This window comes from Delphinapterus leucas, chromosome 4, assembly GCF_059928025.1.
Source record: "Delphinapterus leucas isolate spDelLeu-1000000601 "Yukka" chromosome 4, BTC_Dleu_Yukka2, whole genome shotgun sequence".
In the NCBI taxonomy this organism is placed as follows: Eukaryota; Metazoa; Chordata; class Mammalia; order Artiodactyla; family Monodontidae; genus Delphinapterus; species Delphinapterus leucas.
This window is the reverse complement of record NC_143132.1, coordinates 98,360,847-98,379,223: the sequence shown is the minus strand read 5'-3', so window position 1 is coordinate 98,379,223 and position 18,377 is coordinate 98,360,847. Positions and strand designations below refer to the sequence as shown.

The window sequence follows — 18,377 nt, the reverse complement described above, 5'->3', positions numbered from 1 at the left end:
ACTTGATTGTCTGCAGAAACCTCACTCTGTCATTGATCTCATCTGGGATCTTACTGAGAATTTGTTTAAGTGCTCGTGCCTTTTCGTTTAGGTCCTGGAATTCTGGCTCTGGTCGTTCAATCATATACTCTGATAAAATACATAATAAAAAAAAATCATGCAACTTGCTGCCAAATTCAAGTCTAAGAATTTCCAATGTGTTGGTCAAGGAGGTGGGTGGGGAGGAGGGAGATAAAGGCCAGATAATTAGGGAAGACAAGGTTGCAAACCAGAAGTCATTACCGTTCAACTTAGTTCTGTAATTGTATTAGGGCTCCCTCCAAATAAAATATCAGAAAATGAAAGACTGAACATTTTCAATTTGGGGTAAATGGAAAACCATGAAACCTTAAAAATTAAAAAAGGGAGGCCTAATCAAGTTTTTCAGGCCTCTCAAGCTAAATTTCACAAGGAAACCTTAAAGTAAGTAACATTTGTAACAAATGCAATGGCAATGGGGAATATGAGTTTAATAAAAACCTCTATACTGAACGTACTACCAGATTCATTATAGACTTGGAAACATTACAACTCTACCAACTCTTCAGTATAACTCAGCCTAACAGGCTACAGATGCTCAAATCTAGAATAATGATGAGGACTTTCTCATAATTTATGGAATCAGCTAAAAACATCTACATCTACTTTTGTTCTCCCTTAATAAACATGGGAAATTATACCTCTATGTTTTTCTAAATTAGTGGGAACTGAATTTAATTCAGTTAAACTAAATTTAACTGAAACCCATTTCTAATTATTTAAGAAAGCAAAAAAGTGAAAAGAGGCCAAAAGGATGATTATTACATTGTTCTCTCGAATCTGTGTTAGAAAAAAAAATACGCAATACTAAAGTTTAAAAAGAAGAAACTCATTACTTTCAAACTGGTATTTGCATAAAGTCAACACAAAATAAAATAACCATTCCAAACAGCTTGTCTCTTGGTGAAACCAGAACTCATCAAACATATTAATCAGTAGGGGAAAAAATTAAAGCATGCAGCATAAACAAATGCTTTACTTCAAGTAATTAAATCTGACAAATATAAAATAAAAATAAGAACTACATTTCTATTTTATATGGGTTTTTTTTTCCCACTTTCAAAACAATAGCAATAACAATAAGAGGGAAGGGAGGAGAAGGGGAGGAAGTCCTTTTTATCAAATAAGAAAGATCTGGAGGAAAAGCTTTTCAACAACTGTAAGGAACTAAACAAGACTCTTTCTGATTACCTTCTACATCATCAGCGGCCATTCGAAGAAGAGACTCTGTGAAGTTGACTTCCACACTTTTTTTCTCTAAAATTTTCATAATGATGTCTTGTGTGAGTCCTGGATTTTCTTTTTCAGCCTATAAGAAAGAGAAAGCTAGTTTTGAAATATAGAAACTAAATCAGCATTTCAAAGCCAAAACCTAATTGTTTAGAACCTGTTGGGACCTCCTTAAACTGATCAACTTATAAATAAGAGCAGAAATCTTTGCAAAGCAGGTGTTGTGATAGCACTCACTTATGTTTGGGTACAGCTTGTGCATCCGTAACTTCTTATTACAGACACGGTCCCATTTTCCATTTCAACATAAAGTATTTAACATTTCCTACTTCTCATTTACACTCTCTTGCAATTAAACTAATAACAAACGTAGAAATAAAGATTATATATATACTGGTAGTTCTTCAATTACTTTTTTCAATAGATTAAAGACACTGAAGATTTTTAGCTTTTTTAGCTATTTCGACTTGAGGATCAAGCAGTAACTCATCTCACAATTTTTTTTTTGCAGATTCTTTACATTTAAATTAACAGAATGTCAGGAAAAACAAACCAAAACAAAAAAATAACCCGTCTTTTGGAGGTTTTGTTTTGTTTTGTTTGCAGTACGCGGGTCTCTCACTGTTGTGGCCTCTCCCGTTGCGAAGCACAGGCTCCGGACGCGCAGGCTCAGCGGCCATGGCTCACGGGCCCAGCCGCTCTGCGGCACGTGGGATCTTCCCGGACCGGGCCACGAACCCATGTCCCCTGCATCGGCAGGCGGACCCTCATCCACTGCACCACCAGGGAAGCCCCTTTTGGAGGTTTTATTGAAGCTATGTGATCCCTTAACTACATTCCCACACAACGATGTTCATTTCCTATTTTTGCAGCAAGAGTATTTCCTTCACTAGCTTTCAGAACATCATTAATCCTTTTACTACCGCCTGAGCTTGTTTCACTAATGAGTTTGCATTGATTCGATGTTACTTACACTCTCTACGGTACTAAAATCTTCTAGTCATTTCAAGATTGAGTGTAAAGAGTTCTGAGTTTACCAAAGTTAATTTTCGAGATTTTGGTTTTCCCTTGTAATTCTGTCCCATTTTATTTTAAAAAATTTTATAATCACATTGTTTCTTTTAGGATGCCTGCCAATTTTAATCATTATGCTGATGATTTCCTATATTTTTTGCCCTGATATTAAATAGCAAACAGAAACACAACTTATGATCTATCAGATAGCAATCTATTTGCTTCTTGATGTGCCAATTATGTTAACCTCTGCCTCCTCAATCTGGTATCACTGCAGATTCAGCTTTATTTGGTTCCTATTGCTCTTCACATTATAACACCTTTTGCTTCTCATTAATTTCAAGTACCAAAAACAGAAAGGTTATGGAATGAAAGGAGAAAAAATATACACATTTATCTCAATCCCGGGACCATTTTAACTGCTGTCAAATGCTATACAGGAAAATCATTTTGATAGTTGATTAATAATAATAAAATATGTCCTACTGAATTCCGTTTCTTTTATAACCTGTTTTGATTTTTCCTCTCATGAATATATTTAAGGAAGAATCTACTTTAATAAATAAGATTTGCCATTAAAAGCAAAGCTGTACAAATGTGGCTTAAGACGGTATCAACATCATTAATCTGGTAAACTGCCACAAAATAACATATAGTATACTAATTAAATAAGCCACTATTTGATAACAGTGGTTTATCTTCTCTAAGTAGCATTAAATCTACCTACATAATGAATTATCTTGGAAAGCAGGGGAGCATTCTCTATGTGCTTCCAGAGAATGCCAAAAGAAAAATAATGCCTCTCTGATTAAGTTATAATAAGCTACTGAAAGAATTAAATGCTGAAAGCCTGAGAACAAAGTTTTCAATACCAAGTTCGTTTGCAGTCCCCAAATGCCAAAGCTGGAGCATTACAGAGTTCTTACAGAGGTCCCTAACTTTCTTGTTCACAGTGTTCTTAGTACCAAAAGAAATACCTAACAGTGCTGCGTATTAAGTAAAGTACAAACAACTTAATGAATACTTATATCCTAACAACTTAGTAACCTTTAAAATTACATGAATTGAAAGAAAAATATTTTATTTTATTCTTAAATAACCACAATCCCTAACAAGACGTGTGCAACTGTTGGGCACTGCACAATTTCTCAAATGTTGGAATTAGACCCTTCCACCCTCATTTCCTGTTGTACATTGATTTTCTTGTGATACTTGCATTCTATCAATAGCAGTGGCCAAAAGTCCAGTTTCACAAAGATACGACATCATTGAAAGGAACGTAGCCCAATCAAATATGCTGAAGCTGCAAACTATTTCAAGAGAGTCATTCACACGGTGTCAACCTAATGTTGAGTATCACTGTGTTCCTTCAAATTTTAAAAATATCCCACGATGCCACTCTGAGTTTGCTGCATGGTCCTGGAGTGCCTCGGCACATACTTTGGGAACAGTAGTCTAGCATCTTAGCTATTTTTTTTTAATCTTAAAAGCCTTAAATTTAATCAGTGACTCTAGTTGACAAAACAAATATATCTACCCTTAAATCAGAGACTCTATCTATACCTTCAAGATATCCCTCAGAATACAACCTTAAACTCTGCAGTCCAACTTTTCTGAAAAATCCAAGAGTGAGAGAAAACTATCCCAAAGGCAGTTAACATCCACTCTTGTGGAGCAATGATTCTCAACACTATCAGAACCTCCCAGAGGGAAGAGGAATCAACAGCAAGATAGATATCATAAAAGACAATATTAACTAGTATTGTTTTATCTTTGGAAAACTTATTTTAATCCTTTTTCTCCAGATAACAAAACTAGATATTAAAGCTTGATAAATATTACTGTTGTTGTGGACCAAGAACTGGAAACATGAATATATATATATGGATATAAATATGGATACATGGCTGGGCAAGAAACATGAAACAAGGTTTTTTTAATCTTTTTCAAATAAGTTATAGTGTAAAAATTACAAAAATCTTAAACTTTTTAATGCATGTCCTCCTTTAAAGTCATTTGAAATTCTAACAAATTAAATATAGTAATTAAGAATAAATCAATGCAAAACTAATATATTTTCCTCCAAATAACTTCCACTATCCCCAATTAAGAATCAGTGTCGTGGATAAAATTACCCATGTATTAAGCCAGATCTATAATAATCACATACTTTAAACACAGTTTGCTTTTTAACTGTACTTTAGAGTTAAAACATCAGCTTATGTATAAGGATATTATAAGAAAGAGCTTAATGAAATTCATTATTTTATCTCTTTTATGAATGTCATTGAGTATATACCATATACTACTTCAGAGAGGGTCTTCTTTATGAGGACACACAGGAGAAATTTCTCTCTGTTTCTGATATCAGAAAAGCTAAAAAACTGACTTTTGCCTTATGGATACTACAGTGTGCAACAGATCACTCTTCCTTCTTTTCTTTGGCCACAAAGATGCTTAAAATAGTCCCCATCCTGCCTCCCTAATGACCAAATATACCCTTCCAAACCACACTGATACTTAATGGAAAGAAGAAAAAAAACACTAAGGATGGTGCTGCTTCACTGATTCTCTTCATTAACCCAATGATTTGGCAGGATATATTTTAATGAAATTAGTATGTATGTGTACACAGGCACTGCATTTTAGAGTATTAAACAAATCAAAATAGCTCTAATCCAACACACACAATGTAATTTCTTCTAGTGAAATACGCAGATGTCTAATGACGTTATTTGCGCTATCAGTTAAGAGTGGTATCAATAAACTAATCTTTGCCATAAAAAGAAATCAAGCTGGATGGATTTATAGTTTCAACTCCAATGAGACTCAACTGTAAACTTTTTCTAGATTTAAACATTAAAATACCTTCCCTGAAATATAACTTGTTTTAGCTATTGATGGGAGCAAACACACAAAAAGTAAATAAAAAATAAGACTTTGGGTGTCTTGATATGTATTTAGGATGGGATGGATTAATTTTTATATGAAAGACTGTACCCAATATGTAGAGTAGGGTTGTCCAATAAATATAATGCAAGAAACAATGAGGAGCCTATGTAATTTAAAATTTTCTAGTAGCCACATTAAAAAGTAAAAAGAAAAAACATGTGAAGTTATTTTAAGAGTACATCCAAAATATTACCATTTCAACATGTAATCAACATAATACACTTATTACTGAGTTGTACACATTCTTTTTTTTGGTATTCACCTTCAAAATCTGGTGTGTATTTTATACCTGGAGTACAACTCAATTTGAACTCGCTGTATTTTAAGTGCTCAACAGCAACACATAGCTAGTGATTATCAATTGAACATCTCAGGTCTAGAGACAATGAAAAAATTCATTCGAGTGACTCAGCTGTATATTCTCAAAATATCCTTAATCTGACATACACAGGGGTCTTATTTCCCCCCTCAAAAATACTGTTTTATACTTACGTTCTATAGGTAAACAATATGAAGAAAATCTTTGAGTTATAACTTTATAAAAGTTTTAATAAGTCAAATAAAACAGAATTTAAAAATATACTCTAAAGCTAAACAGAGAACACTCTGAAGAAGTCAGTTTCAAAAGCACGAAGTGACAAAAGCTGAATGCTAAGGAAACAGCACCTGTTCCAGCTCACTCTTTAGAAGTGTTTTAAGCTTTAAAGAGTACACTAAAACAAGCACAAGATGACTGAAAAGATTTTCACTAGAAAACCAAACAAAACAGGTTTTCACTAAAAAAATAAAGAAATAAACTGGCAATTATCACATGGTATTTAGATTTATATATAACATACTTTTTAATCATCATAATAAATTATCTGCATCTCACCTTAATGAAAGCCGCTCTCAGTGTCTGAGCTGCAGACAGATTTACTCGTTCTAGCTGCAATAAAAATTTTAAATCATTAACATCGATTTTCTTGGAAAAAGCATATTTCTGATATTTCATTCTGTAGTAATCACATTGATATGTTCATCGATTAACAAAAATACTTGCTAATGATTCTAAATCACCATAATTCTTTAAACAGACAGGCAATCTAAAATTTTCATTAAAATCATGAAAAATTAAGGCATGTATATCAGTCTCTTAATTTATTCCTTTTAAAAAATTACTGTACCTTAAAGATAGATTTATTTTAAGATAAGCACAGAATACAAAATAACATTAAGTCCCTATAGAAAGAATAAACATATTCACTTAAATTTCTGAAAACAGGGAGGGTTCAAGATTAACTCTCAGTGCTCTGTTGCAAATACATGGCAAATTATGTGTGTACTGACTATGAAATGACCAAAACAAAGAAAATATCTATTACTTAAGATTCTTTGTATTTACTACCTTACTCTTTTAAAATTGCTTTTCAATCCCCTCAGTCAGGCATTAAACTGAGATTAATCTTTTTTATTAATTAGCAAATAGCACTGATAAAAGGTTTGACAGTTAAATTGAAGACTGTGGATCATCTGGATTTCAGAGATGCTTTTATCTGTCCTTGTCCTCTATTTTTTTTTAACCAGGATTAAAAAATGGTTACCTAAAATCATGAGTCAAAAGTTCAAATGCTTTTAATTCTTATGTCGAATGTGTAAGGTTTACAATTCTGAAAGATAAATGTCCTTATTAGACACTATATAAGTTGCTTTTCAGTGAGCTGAAGGCATGCAATTTCATTAAAAAACTCCATTTTTTGAAGAGTTAACTGCCAGGCTTAAAATAACTAGCTTCAGTTAAAATCAGATTTCCTTAGTCCCTAAGAATTAGGCCAGTTAACTCAATCAAACTCAACATAAATATTTTTTATTTGGGACAATATTAAATGTTCAAAAACAATGTAACCTTTGTAGATTTTTATGCAAGTAGAATATTTCTACAAAAATCTTATGATTATATATCACATCATACACTAAATATTCCTTTCAATTCCTTAAGGCAATGAAAATGTTTCCCTTTATAAATGACATACACACACACACCCCTAATCAATCTCCAACAGTTTAAATCAATTTATTTTCTAAACAAGACAGAAATGCCAAGAACCTTATCTCCTTACGAGTTATCACCTTAAGCAAAAGGCAAAAACAACAAAATCTGCCAAATAATTTATCTCCAAAAATAAACAATGGGCCATTTAATTTAGTATTTAACTTGGCTTCTACAAATCCTGTAAAATCTAACATTGCCCTTGTGGGTCAAAGGAAAGACACAAGGGGACCCAGGTAGGCAAAAATAGCAAATAAGCAACTACATAAGGTAGGTATATTAATTGATGAAGGTATATTTCCCAAAATTAAAATTTTCTTCTTCGACCAAATTCATTTAATCACAATAAATCCCAATGAATAGTAAAATAACAATACAGCTCTTCTGATCTCAAGTTCATGTTGTGCAAGGGAGGCAGGGGCCGACAGCAGGATGAGTGTTTCCTCCCAGATAGGAACCCATTTCCTTGTTCGGGTTACACCACCCTCTGATCTCTTCTGACAAGTCAAAGGTCTGAGTCAGATGTGTGCCTTCAAGTACTGGCATTATTAACTCATTCTGTACTGCCCTGACTGGTATGTGAAATGGTCAAGGGAAGTAAAAGAGGCCCCAAAAGTCGGTGAAGAACTATAAAATTGGTCAAGACAGACATCTACATCTCTAGATTTCTAGATTAAGTTTACATATATATATATACATATATATATATACCTGAGGAAAGACAGAAAGGTCAGACTTAACGTACTGAATCAAATCTGTGAGCTGTGAAGCACCTGACCAGAACTCTGCTAGGAGTCATTTGGGGATACATTACTTACCCACAACATCTTGCAATAAACCCACTGGGCTTTTTTACTCATATGATAGCAACACTGCCCAGGAAGTACCAGGCACAGAGGCACATACATACATTAAAAAAATATTCTGAATGAAACTTAACCTTTCATCCATAAACTTATCTAAATTGTTCTTGAATCTATTTATAATTTCAGCCTGTAATACTCAGGTAGCAAGATATGTTTATACATGCCCTATTAAAAAGTGCTTCTATTTTAGGCCTCTTACGTGTGATAGATGATTTCATAATAAAATCATGTTCATCTTACCTGTACCTTTCATGACAGTATCAGGTTCTGGTAATATACTAATAAAAGCTACCATTTACTAAGCACATATTATGGACTATTATATAGAATATTTTTATAGAGAGTATCTCTAATCCTCATAATAAATCTGTAGCTAGTTATCAGCATCTCCATTTTACAGAGGAAGAAACTCAGTTTGCATAAATTTACCCAACATAAAACAGCTAATAAGTACAGAGACAGGATTCACACCAGATCTGTCTGGTTCCAAAACCCATACACAAGCCACTCATGCTATCCTGCCTCCCTGTACTCACCCTTTCTGGACTGGAGTCTAACCTATTACTGAATCTCTCCAGCTACTTAAGAAAGAACAAAGTCCCGAGTTTCTACCATGTGAGAGAAGTCAGTGTGAGAGATACAAAGAAATAGACTATAGTCCTGGAACCCCAGAAGATTAACTTAAGTAGGTAGCTACATGGAAACTGATGGGATCACTGTCAGCTAAAGTACAAAGGAAAGTACGAAGATGAGATCTGAACTGGTCCTTGAAGAATGTGGTCCCTTAAAATCGCCTTCCTTAGTGTTTCTTCAGGGTAACACAAGGGGGCGTAATGATATTATGTCAGTTTGGAACAGACAAATAATATCCACTTTGTTTCCAATACTTTTACTAATGGGTCCAGTATTTTTCCAACTTTTGGGATAATGGTCTTTGACTAGGGTGTGTTTAAAGAGACAATGCAATCATTTTTCAGTGGTACCTGATAGGGCATACACCATGTTTTAAGTCCAAAGAAGGAGGGGGCATATGATAATGGATACTGGGACATGGAGAGGCACTCCTGGGTCTCTGCCATGTAGAACTTCTACGTCACAAGTAAAAAGAGTTTTAAAAAAAAAAAGAGAGAGAATCAGGGTGAGAGAAAAGGGCGCATAACATTTCCCCTCACCTAAAGAGAGGGAAGTGCAACTGGAGGGAAATGACAGGCTGGGTGAGCCCAACATTAAGGTCTCACCCCAACCTCACATTCTGCCTACTCTCAGTTGTGTGAACTCCTCCTGCAACTGACTTCATAGATTTTGAGAGCACTTAACTATTAACTAATTGCAAACTTGTCAAATTTAACTTTCTGGGTCATTTATAAAAATATTTTAAAAGCTTGTAACTAATTTTGATTCCACAAAGAGCTCATTTATTATATTGCTCCCTCCAGAAATATCAGTTCATTCCTATACTTTATTTTCTAGTATCAAGCTGGTTTTTTAAACCCGTAATTATAAAAAATATATCCACTTAACCCTTTGGTTGCTCAAGTTTTAAACAGTCTTGCATAAAGTCTTTCAGAAGTTTTTTTGTTTTGTTTTGTTTTTTAGGTCAAAATAATTAATTAGTTGGTTCCAAGTTGTCTATAAATCTCGCTTCCTCAAAATCAGGTATATTTTCCACATGCTGATATCCCTTACCCTTCTTCCCACCCTCCCCCCCACCCCCACGAAGATTATTGATCATATTCTTTAAAAAGAGTTAAACTGAGCCAAGAATAAAAAGAATAAAAACTCCACATAACACCTCTTGTGATTCAAATGATAATGAGGTGAGTTAGGTCAAAAAAAGGAAAAAAAAGAAAAACAGAAGTAGATGGAATCAAGAGGCCACCCGTTAAATTTTATGAGTCCACAGAGAAGGCAAAATGCAATCATCTGTTTTGTACAGATTGATATCAAGTCCAGTAACTGGTTCTAAAAGTTCCTGGCATTGCCAAGTTGTCTGGCAAAAAGGCAACCAGAGCCATCTAACTAGTATAAAAATATTCCACCAAAACACTGCCTACAAATATGCAAAACTCTAGGGTATGATGGCAATTTTGTCAGAAAATTATGTGGAAGACTCAATAATAACAGCTAATACTTACTACTAATAGTACATGCCTGGTATTATTCTAGGCATTACAAAACATCAACTCATTTTATTTCCCAGAGTTGTGAGTATTAAGTAAAATATTGTTTATCCTCATTTTGCAGATTAGGAAACTAAGACAAGATTATATAGCATAGCAAGTGGCAGAGGAGTAAATCAAATGCAATGCAAAATATTAACTATGATGGCTTCTCGATGGTGGGGTTGCAGGTGAAACCCATGCCTTCATTGTGGAGAAGTGTATATTTACTATGCTCAAAATTTGAGATTTGATTTTTTCAATAGGAAAAATTATATTTATAATTACATTTCATCTTAGAACGTTCCATGATATGTCTTTTCCTGGAATGAAGAACTGAACCATATATCTTTCCTCCTCCATATACAAAGAATCAACAAAAGATAATACAGTACATAAAAGTCTGATCTAAGACTTGGCATGAGGTTTCTATAAACTCATTATTCCATCATGCAACCAGGACACCTACTTCACAGTACATTTGCAACACACGCAGTACACTTGGACTCTGAACTCTGCAGCAGCTGATTAAACGAGAAGCTTACTCCCCAGCTGTGCTGGCATAGCTTCATTAAGTTTAGCAAGCAGCTAGGTCCCAGGATGCCATAAATAACTTTCCCCTATGAGCTGCAGTAACAGTGCTAAAATTTCCGCAGGTGTAAGGATGTCCTACTACCTAAAAATCTGTTCTGCAAAATGACTTCTGGGCTACCATTGTTACTATTATGAATGTAATGTTAAGGTGAGAATGCAAGCTTTTTAACTCTCACAGTACACTGTGGATAAACCTGAGTGAATCAATTTAGCTTCAGAGTAAAACTTTACCCCTACTGTGGTGCTATTTTCTGTAAAATTAATTTGACAACCATTTTATCTTTAAATCTGCAAAGCAGAGAAAAACAGAGCCAAACTAAACTCTAATTTTCCCATGACTATTTATAGAAAAATCCATGTTTGAACTATAGTTAAATATTGTTTAACTGATTAGGTATCTTATTTAAGATGGTACATTAATACACTAGAATGTCAGAGAACAATGCTAGTATTTAAAAATGAAAAAAGCTTGATACCATGACGTTAGATCAGTAAATTCAATGTGAGAATTAGATCCTGACAATTTAACATAGTATCTCTCAGTCGGCCTCATCCAGCATTTCATTTTCAAATTTTACTTCTAACAATTAGTTCTTGAAGCAACTATAAATCATTTGGCAACATGTTCTAATTCTGGGCCCATTAACCCATGTATGTTTTCAGATCTCAGATTTCTGGAAGAGATTTACTAGTCCCTTCATAGCCATTTCTTCTTCTTTCAAATTAATTTTTTGTACACATGAATCAATTATAAGAGGTATACCAGTATTAATCCCAACAGTTCATTTTACCAGAATCCCACATCTTTTATAACAGTTTTCCAAAGTCAAGATTCAAATAAAATCATTTTACCATATGTAGGAAAAGGTCACTCAAATTGTTAGGAAAAAAGCTTTTCTCATTCCTCCCTCATTAACCAGAGGATCAAATTGAAGTTCTGCAATGTAAATTGCCCTCCCTTCAAATAAATACTCAAAATACCAGATAAATATAGAAAATGCCCCCAAACAACTTGATCCAATAGCCTACAGAGTTAGCTATATAGACATGAAAAGAGGGAGCACCTCTGGGTGGAACTGTCATGATGGTTCTTGAAGAACATGAGAAGTTCAAACACTAAATGTCAAGATAGGTTACTCACCTACCGTTCAGTGACCCTCTCCTTACCTCATACCTGGTACAAGAATAATTAAATAGTTAATAATGTATTTGCTTAAACATCTGTGTTCCCTACAACTCTTGGGAAGAAGTATGCCGACTTTTTCTTCTCCATATCTCCAGACCCTTGCTGAGTACTTGACAAATTAACAGTTGGCATTACATTCACTGAACTGCACTGAAGCACTTGCTTCCAACAATAACTGTAGTCTTGCAATGACTGGGTAAAGTGTTAGAACAAAATGGCAGAATTACTGGAGCGTTGGCTACAGCTGCCAGAAATGGATATAACCAGCCCTAAAAGAGTGCCTCCAATGCTACCATGGTAGCAGGATAATAGGGACAGGTTTTCAAAAGATGCCTCCTCCTTGCTTCCTCTTTAGTAAACTTCTCAATTTCCTAACCACCCAGCTAGGTGTGGTCATAAATCTAAACTCTTGCCAATGAGATGTAAATGGAAGTCTTATGTAGGACTTTCAAAAAGGTTACTTTAAGGAAGCTGAATCAGCTGGAAATAACCCCCCCCCCACCCCGCTCCACTTTTTACCCCTTCTAGACAACAACTTAAGACAAAATAGCAGCGGCCATCCTACATACTGAAGTGACCTTGATAATGGAAGGCAAGCACTAGGATGATGAAACAGAAGATAGGAACCTGAGTTTCTGATGATACTGACTGATAATACTACTACTCCTGGACCACTTACCTCCAGAATTTTTTATGTAGAGAAATAAACTTTAAAGCAAAATAATTTCACATATCAGGATATCAGTTCACCATTAAAAGGAGGGGAGTAATTATCTCTAAAGAACTTCCAGTTCTAAAATTCTCTACATACCTTAGCATATAAACTTAAAAGAAAAACCTAAAATGTATTGGTATTATTAAGTCCTGGAAAATTCCTAAAATAAAAAAGCAACTATATATTCTCTAGATACGAAGAATGGTATCTTCCATTTATCAGTAAAATTATGTTTGTTGCTACTGACTATAACTCATTAGGATATTTTTGTGCCTGCTCTTCTGGCTGCCTAAAATGTGCTAATCCCCAACTCTTCAACACTCTAACCCTTATTTATCTCTTTCAGATGTTAGCATATATGTCTCTTTTACCAGTGAGGCCTGTCCTGGCCCCTAAAGTAGGTCCTACCTGCTATTTTATTTAACACACTTTAAAAAAAAAAAAACTTCCTAGCACTTACCACAATTTTTCATTTATATAATTACTTGTATTCTTTTGTTCAATGTCTCTCTCTCTCCCACTATAGTGAAACCTCCAGAGGAGGTATAAAAAGTCAGGGTTTTTCCCTCGATGTTTTATGTCCATGCCTGGCACAATGCCTAACACACAGATGGAGTCCATTTATGTAAGTACTTATTATATGAAGGAACAAACGAATGAATAAATGAAGCAAGCATTAAGGAACTGCAGAGATCATATGAAGCAATGTTTACTCACTTACCTCATTAAACACAGGATACATGACTGCATAGAGGGGCATAGAAACCATGGAAGTGGTCTCAGCTTCATTCTTCATCTCTTCCATTGTCATCCTCATTCAAAAGCCAACTACAGTAGAAAAAGCAGTGCTAAAATGCAGAGGAATCTTCATTCACTGCAGCCTTTCTTCTCTTTTTTGTGATAAAAGAACAGGGCACAAAACATATGCTGACCTGGTTAAAGGGGACGAAAGAACAGAGATTTACTACGCTAGAATTAATAATAAAAAATTAAGGTGTTTAACATTTTCATTAAAATTCTTTTGCTAATTGTTCATTGATTTTTGTCACCTAAAAAATAACCAAAACATAGCAAGCATCAAAGATTTAAGGCAAAATTTTAAATTCTACCAAATGTGATCTATTTGGGAAGAAAATTGACCTAATTTATTAATTAAATAATTCACTTAATATTATTTAATTTTGCCAGTGGCATTTTTTGAATCTTTGTCCAAATCTGACACAGAGACTAAGAAGAAAAACCCAGACACTGGTAGTTTGGAAATAAAATATCGAGAATTCAACAATATAAGAGAAATTTTGCTTTGAGGAGTTGAAGAAATGTGTTGCTTTTTAAGAGAAAGCAACTGTATTTAATTCCTTTGCTAGGCTGAAATATGAGCCTAATTATAAAGTGAAAGAGTAACAGTAGTAACATACCTGTATATTAAATGATATACATGTTAAACAAAAAGCCATTAATTTTGAATAATTTCTACCATTTATAAAGCATTTTCAGATTATAAAACATATTTCACATGCATTTAGTCCTAATAACTTACCTTAGAGTAACTGTCATTCTAATTTTACAGATGAAAATGTAGACTCTGAGATGATAAATAACTTGCCAAAGATCACATATGCAGAGGCCTGTGACTTGATCCCTGTGCTCTGAATCCAGATCTGACACTCCCAAATCAGAAAATAAAGTATGAAGTAAAAACCCAGAACCTCATCTACCCAGGAAAATGCCCAGAAGTTATTCATTCACTGAATAGCACTTACTACATGCAAGATACAATGGGGGATGAAAAAGGTGTGGTCTTAATCATTAAAACATTATCTGAGCCAGACTGTGGAAGACCTAAGCAGTTTGAAAGCTACAAAGGCCAGTACTCATGGCTTTAAAAACTTCCAATAACCTGTCCCGTTTGAGAACTGCTTACTATTCTTCCATATATCCCTACCAGTGAAGGGGAACTCAACACTTACAAAAACAGTTTAGCCTTATTTCTGGTAGTTCTAAACATGGAAAGTCTTTCCTGTTTCTGAGCTTAAATCTGCTCCCTGACTTCACAGAACCAAATAAATAATAAATAAAAGGAAGAAAAGGCCAATTCCTAAATTTTATTCTATAGGACAAGAGAAAATCATTACCTAATGAGACAACTGGTACTTAAGTAGACTGCTTTGGTCATAGCATTAAGGAAAGAATGGAGGAACAGAAGTTGAAGACAAGGAAAACTTAAGAAATCTAGTGCATCTAGATCAACAGGACCTGAATAATAAGCAAGAGCAAGCAGATAAGCATCAATTCTGGCCCTGCTGTTCCTATTTGATTACTTAATAAGTCATTTGGTAATCTGCTTTTCCACTTAAAAATTAACTGTGAATACCTTTTCATACTAATTGGAATAAAGAAGAGGGGCTGAAGTGCTGTCAAAATGAAAATGATGGATACTGGATGTACAGTATAAGTAATAAATAAAAAGCATCAGTATCTATGAAAAAAGAAAGTGAAAAATAGCAGTACAGGGCCAACAACAGAACTTGAAGAGCTATTTCATTTTTTTTTTACCACATCAGTACAATACCACAGTATTGTACCACATCAGAAAATTTTCACTTAAAATATTTATGATTTAAGTCAACTGTCTCTCCCTCTGTATATATACATTTATTTTTATACATATAAAAATATATATATTTATTTCTTGCTTCTTAAACTAATTTACAGGACTATCAGCTACTATTTGTCATCAAAAAGATAATATTATAGCAACATTATGGGCTACATAGGTGGCTGGCCCACTCCACACTTAACCACCTTTTTAAATATTGTTCCTATGGGAAAATGTTCCAAAGAACCAATATACATCTGGCCTTTTCAGAACACACGTTCGCAAGCTGGGGCCAAACACAGTTTCATTGGTGTTTACATGAGATTAAAAATCAACAATTCCAATAAGGCTTTTTAAATATTAAATTGCTCTGCCAATTTTAATTCAACTTCAAGTTAAAATATGCTGTCATTCCTTCTACATGCTTCTTCATTTGAAATGGTTTAATGGACAACCTACCAATTACTCCAAGCCACTCCAATGCCAAACTCAGTCTTAGGAGTTTCTGCCCTGCACTACCCAACCAACCCACAGGAGTCTGTTCATTTAAAGAACTATACTTGGGTGTATCTTAAGGCTCAGAATCAGCATTTCCTGAAACAGCCTCACTTTACTCCATCTGGGCACAAAAGAGCCAAAGCTATTTACTCACACATAAAATGAGTGAACAAAGGGAAGTTCTTGGTATTGATGTATGCAGTTCTTGGGGAGAAACAGAAGCTTCCTAAGTAAAGTAAATTCTACACTTAAAAAATATTTGTAGGCAGGTCTATTTGTCTTGTTTTTCTCTATAGTGAAATCTAGTACTTAGCCCCCTTACATGGTCCTATATTCTTATAATCCCTTTAATTTCCCTCCCTAAAGAGGGGAAGTTTTATTTATTTTTGTTGGCTCTCCAAACTGTCCATAATATTTAGCTAAAAGAAGTTTGTTTATTCTAGCAGTAAACAGAACCCATGAGTTCATGTTACAGTTTACAAGTGTAGTTCTTTTTTCCAATAGCCATTACAGTCAGCATAGCAGGTACATAGTAGACACTTTATAAACGTTTGTTGAACGAATAAATCAGTGAGTTAAGAGATGGGCAATTTATAAGTTGAATCAGTCTTGCTAATACTTTTCAAATATCAAGACTAGCAAAACAAAAACAGACCCAGAAATCTAAATAATTTTATTAACAAAGTCTGGACCCAGTTACATTTACCAGTTTTTACTTCTTTTGGCTATCACAAGCTCTTCCTCCTATAGTAAGCTAAGAGAATATAAGCATCAGATAACTGCAAATAAAACCAGAATTCCAACAGAAATTTACATGAAAACCAAATAAAACCAAAGAAAATAAAATAGAGATTATAAATTCTAATGTCTCAATTTTATTAAGGCTACCAGGATGTGATCCTAGGGACATAACTGGTGTATAATTTAATAGTTCACAAAATTCTCAAAGTGCAAGCATCTCCAATATTGGTTAACCTTGCTTTACACATAAGAAATATCCTAAAAATCACCCAACTTTTAGCAGAAAGCAAAACTTTTCCTATGAGAAAAAGTGAAAGAGTGGTGCAGTTTCCAAATGTTGGATGACCTAGGGCATCACAATCACTTCAGGGCCTATTAAAAACACAAATCCCCAAGACTACTCAATCAGAATCTCCAAGAAAGGGTCAAGGAAGCTGTATTTTAACAGCCCGCCTAGATGATTCTTGTGAACAGAACCGGCTGGAAATCACTGGTATGGAAAGAACGGTGGCTAGAGTCAGAAAAAAGAGTTGCTAAGGCCAGTCTTGAGACATAGGTAAAATTAAGTTTGACTCAGTACCTGAGACAGGGTTTTTTGGTCCTGACTTTGTAGAAGTTTCACTTAATCACTGACATTGTTTCCTCATCAGAAACAGAAAGGGGTAAAAATTATATCATCTTAAAGGCCATGGTACTCTAAAATTCAGTGATAATAAAATTTTATTACTGGTATCTCCTAAAGGTTCCAAAGTAATCTCGTGGGAAATTTTTAAAAAAGAAAAAGATCTCATCAGATCTTAAAAAAACTCACGAATTCCAATAAGGAGATCCTCTTCAATAGTTGGTTGATTCAGGGTTTCAAATAACTGACAACCCCTTGCTTTCTCTTAAGCATCTGGCATCACGAATCACACCCAGAAACTGAATTTATTCCAAAGTGGGTATAGATCAGTCTGGCCAATTCACATAGCTGGAAAGGTGGGCATCTGACATCACAACCTACCTTTTAGGGCCTTCTTATGCCAAAATACTGTAGTTACTTCCAAACAAGAGACAAAAGGTTTAGAGGAGGAAGCTAGGAAAAAGGCAGGCAGAGGAACAGGGTAAGTAAGAGATCCTACTTAGACCAAAATGAGCTTGAACCTTCAGGATACACCTACATCTCTCTCCTTCCTCTGCAAATTATATTTTCTATAATTCAAGGTCCTCCATTCTAACAGTTTTCTTCTTGAATAAGGTAACGTGGAACTCAACCTCCCTGAACATGCACTGCTGTCAGCTTAGTATTGATAGAATTTTGCATTTAGGGACCTCTAGGAACAATCTCTTCTTAATGGTAGGTGTAATATATTACATTTTGCCACTCTATCTGTTTACATGTATCAATTTTTTCTAGGCTTCTCCAAAATAATAAATGCACAATTTGTGCAGAGATATGTGAAAGGAGTGTAAGAACGACCTGAAAACATGGGCTCAAATCCTGTCATTATAAACCATCTTGTCTCTGAGCAAGTCACTTGACCTATATGCTTTAGTTTTTTAAGATGGACCAAAACTGAGCTGTATACTTGAAAGTGATATAATTAGACTGAAAGATGAAGTAATTTCTAAATCAAACCATAAAGCCTCTATATTAAATCACTTTAATTTACTAAGTTACTAAGCACTGTATTTTTGCACTTTTAAGTAACTATTTAAAGAAAGTATACATTCTGC

General features: G+C 34.4%; 1 protein-coding gene across 3 annotated transcripts in view; it reads right to left on the bottom strand.

The window, feature by feature from the left end:
- Positions 1-18,377, bottom strand: part of PDCD10 (programmed cell death 10) — a 70,047-nt gene that overhangs the window by 40,063 nt on the left and 11,607 nt on the right. For 2 of the 3 annotated variants that reach the window (XM_089910922.1, XM_022572970.3), the window contains 4 exons: positions 13,545-13,755; positions 6,149-6,202; positions 1,270-1,387; positions 3-129 (listed from right to left, as the gene is read on the bottom strand). In XM_089910922.1, the coding sequence (XP_089767048.1) occupies positions 3-129; positions 1,270-1,387; positions 6,149-6,202; positions 13,545-13,640 (395 nt within the window). In that variant the 5' untranslated portion in view covers positions 13,641-13,755. Of the gene's footprint in view, positions 1-2; positions 130-1,269; positions 1,388-6,148; positions 6,203-13,544; positions 13,756-14,363; positions 14,485-18,377 lie in introns of those variants that run through there. The other variant, XM_089910923.1, reaches the window with a different exon arrangement.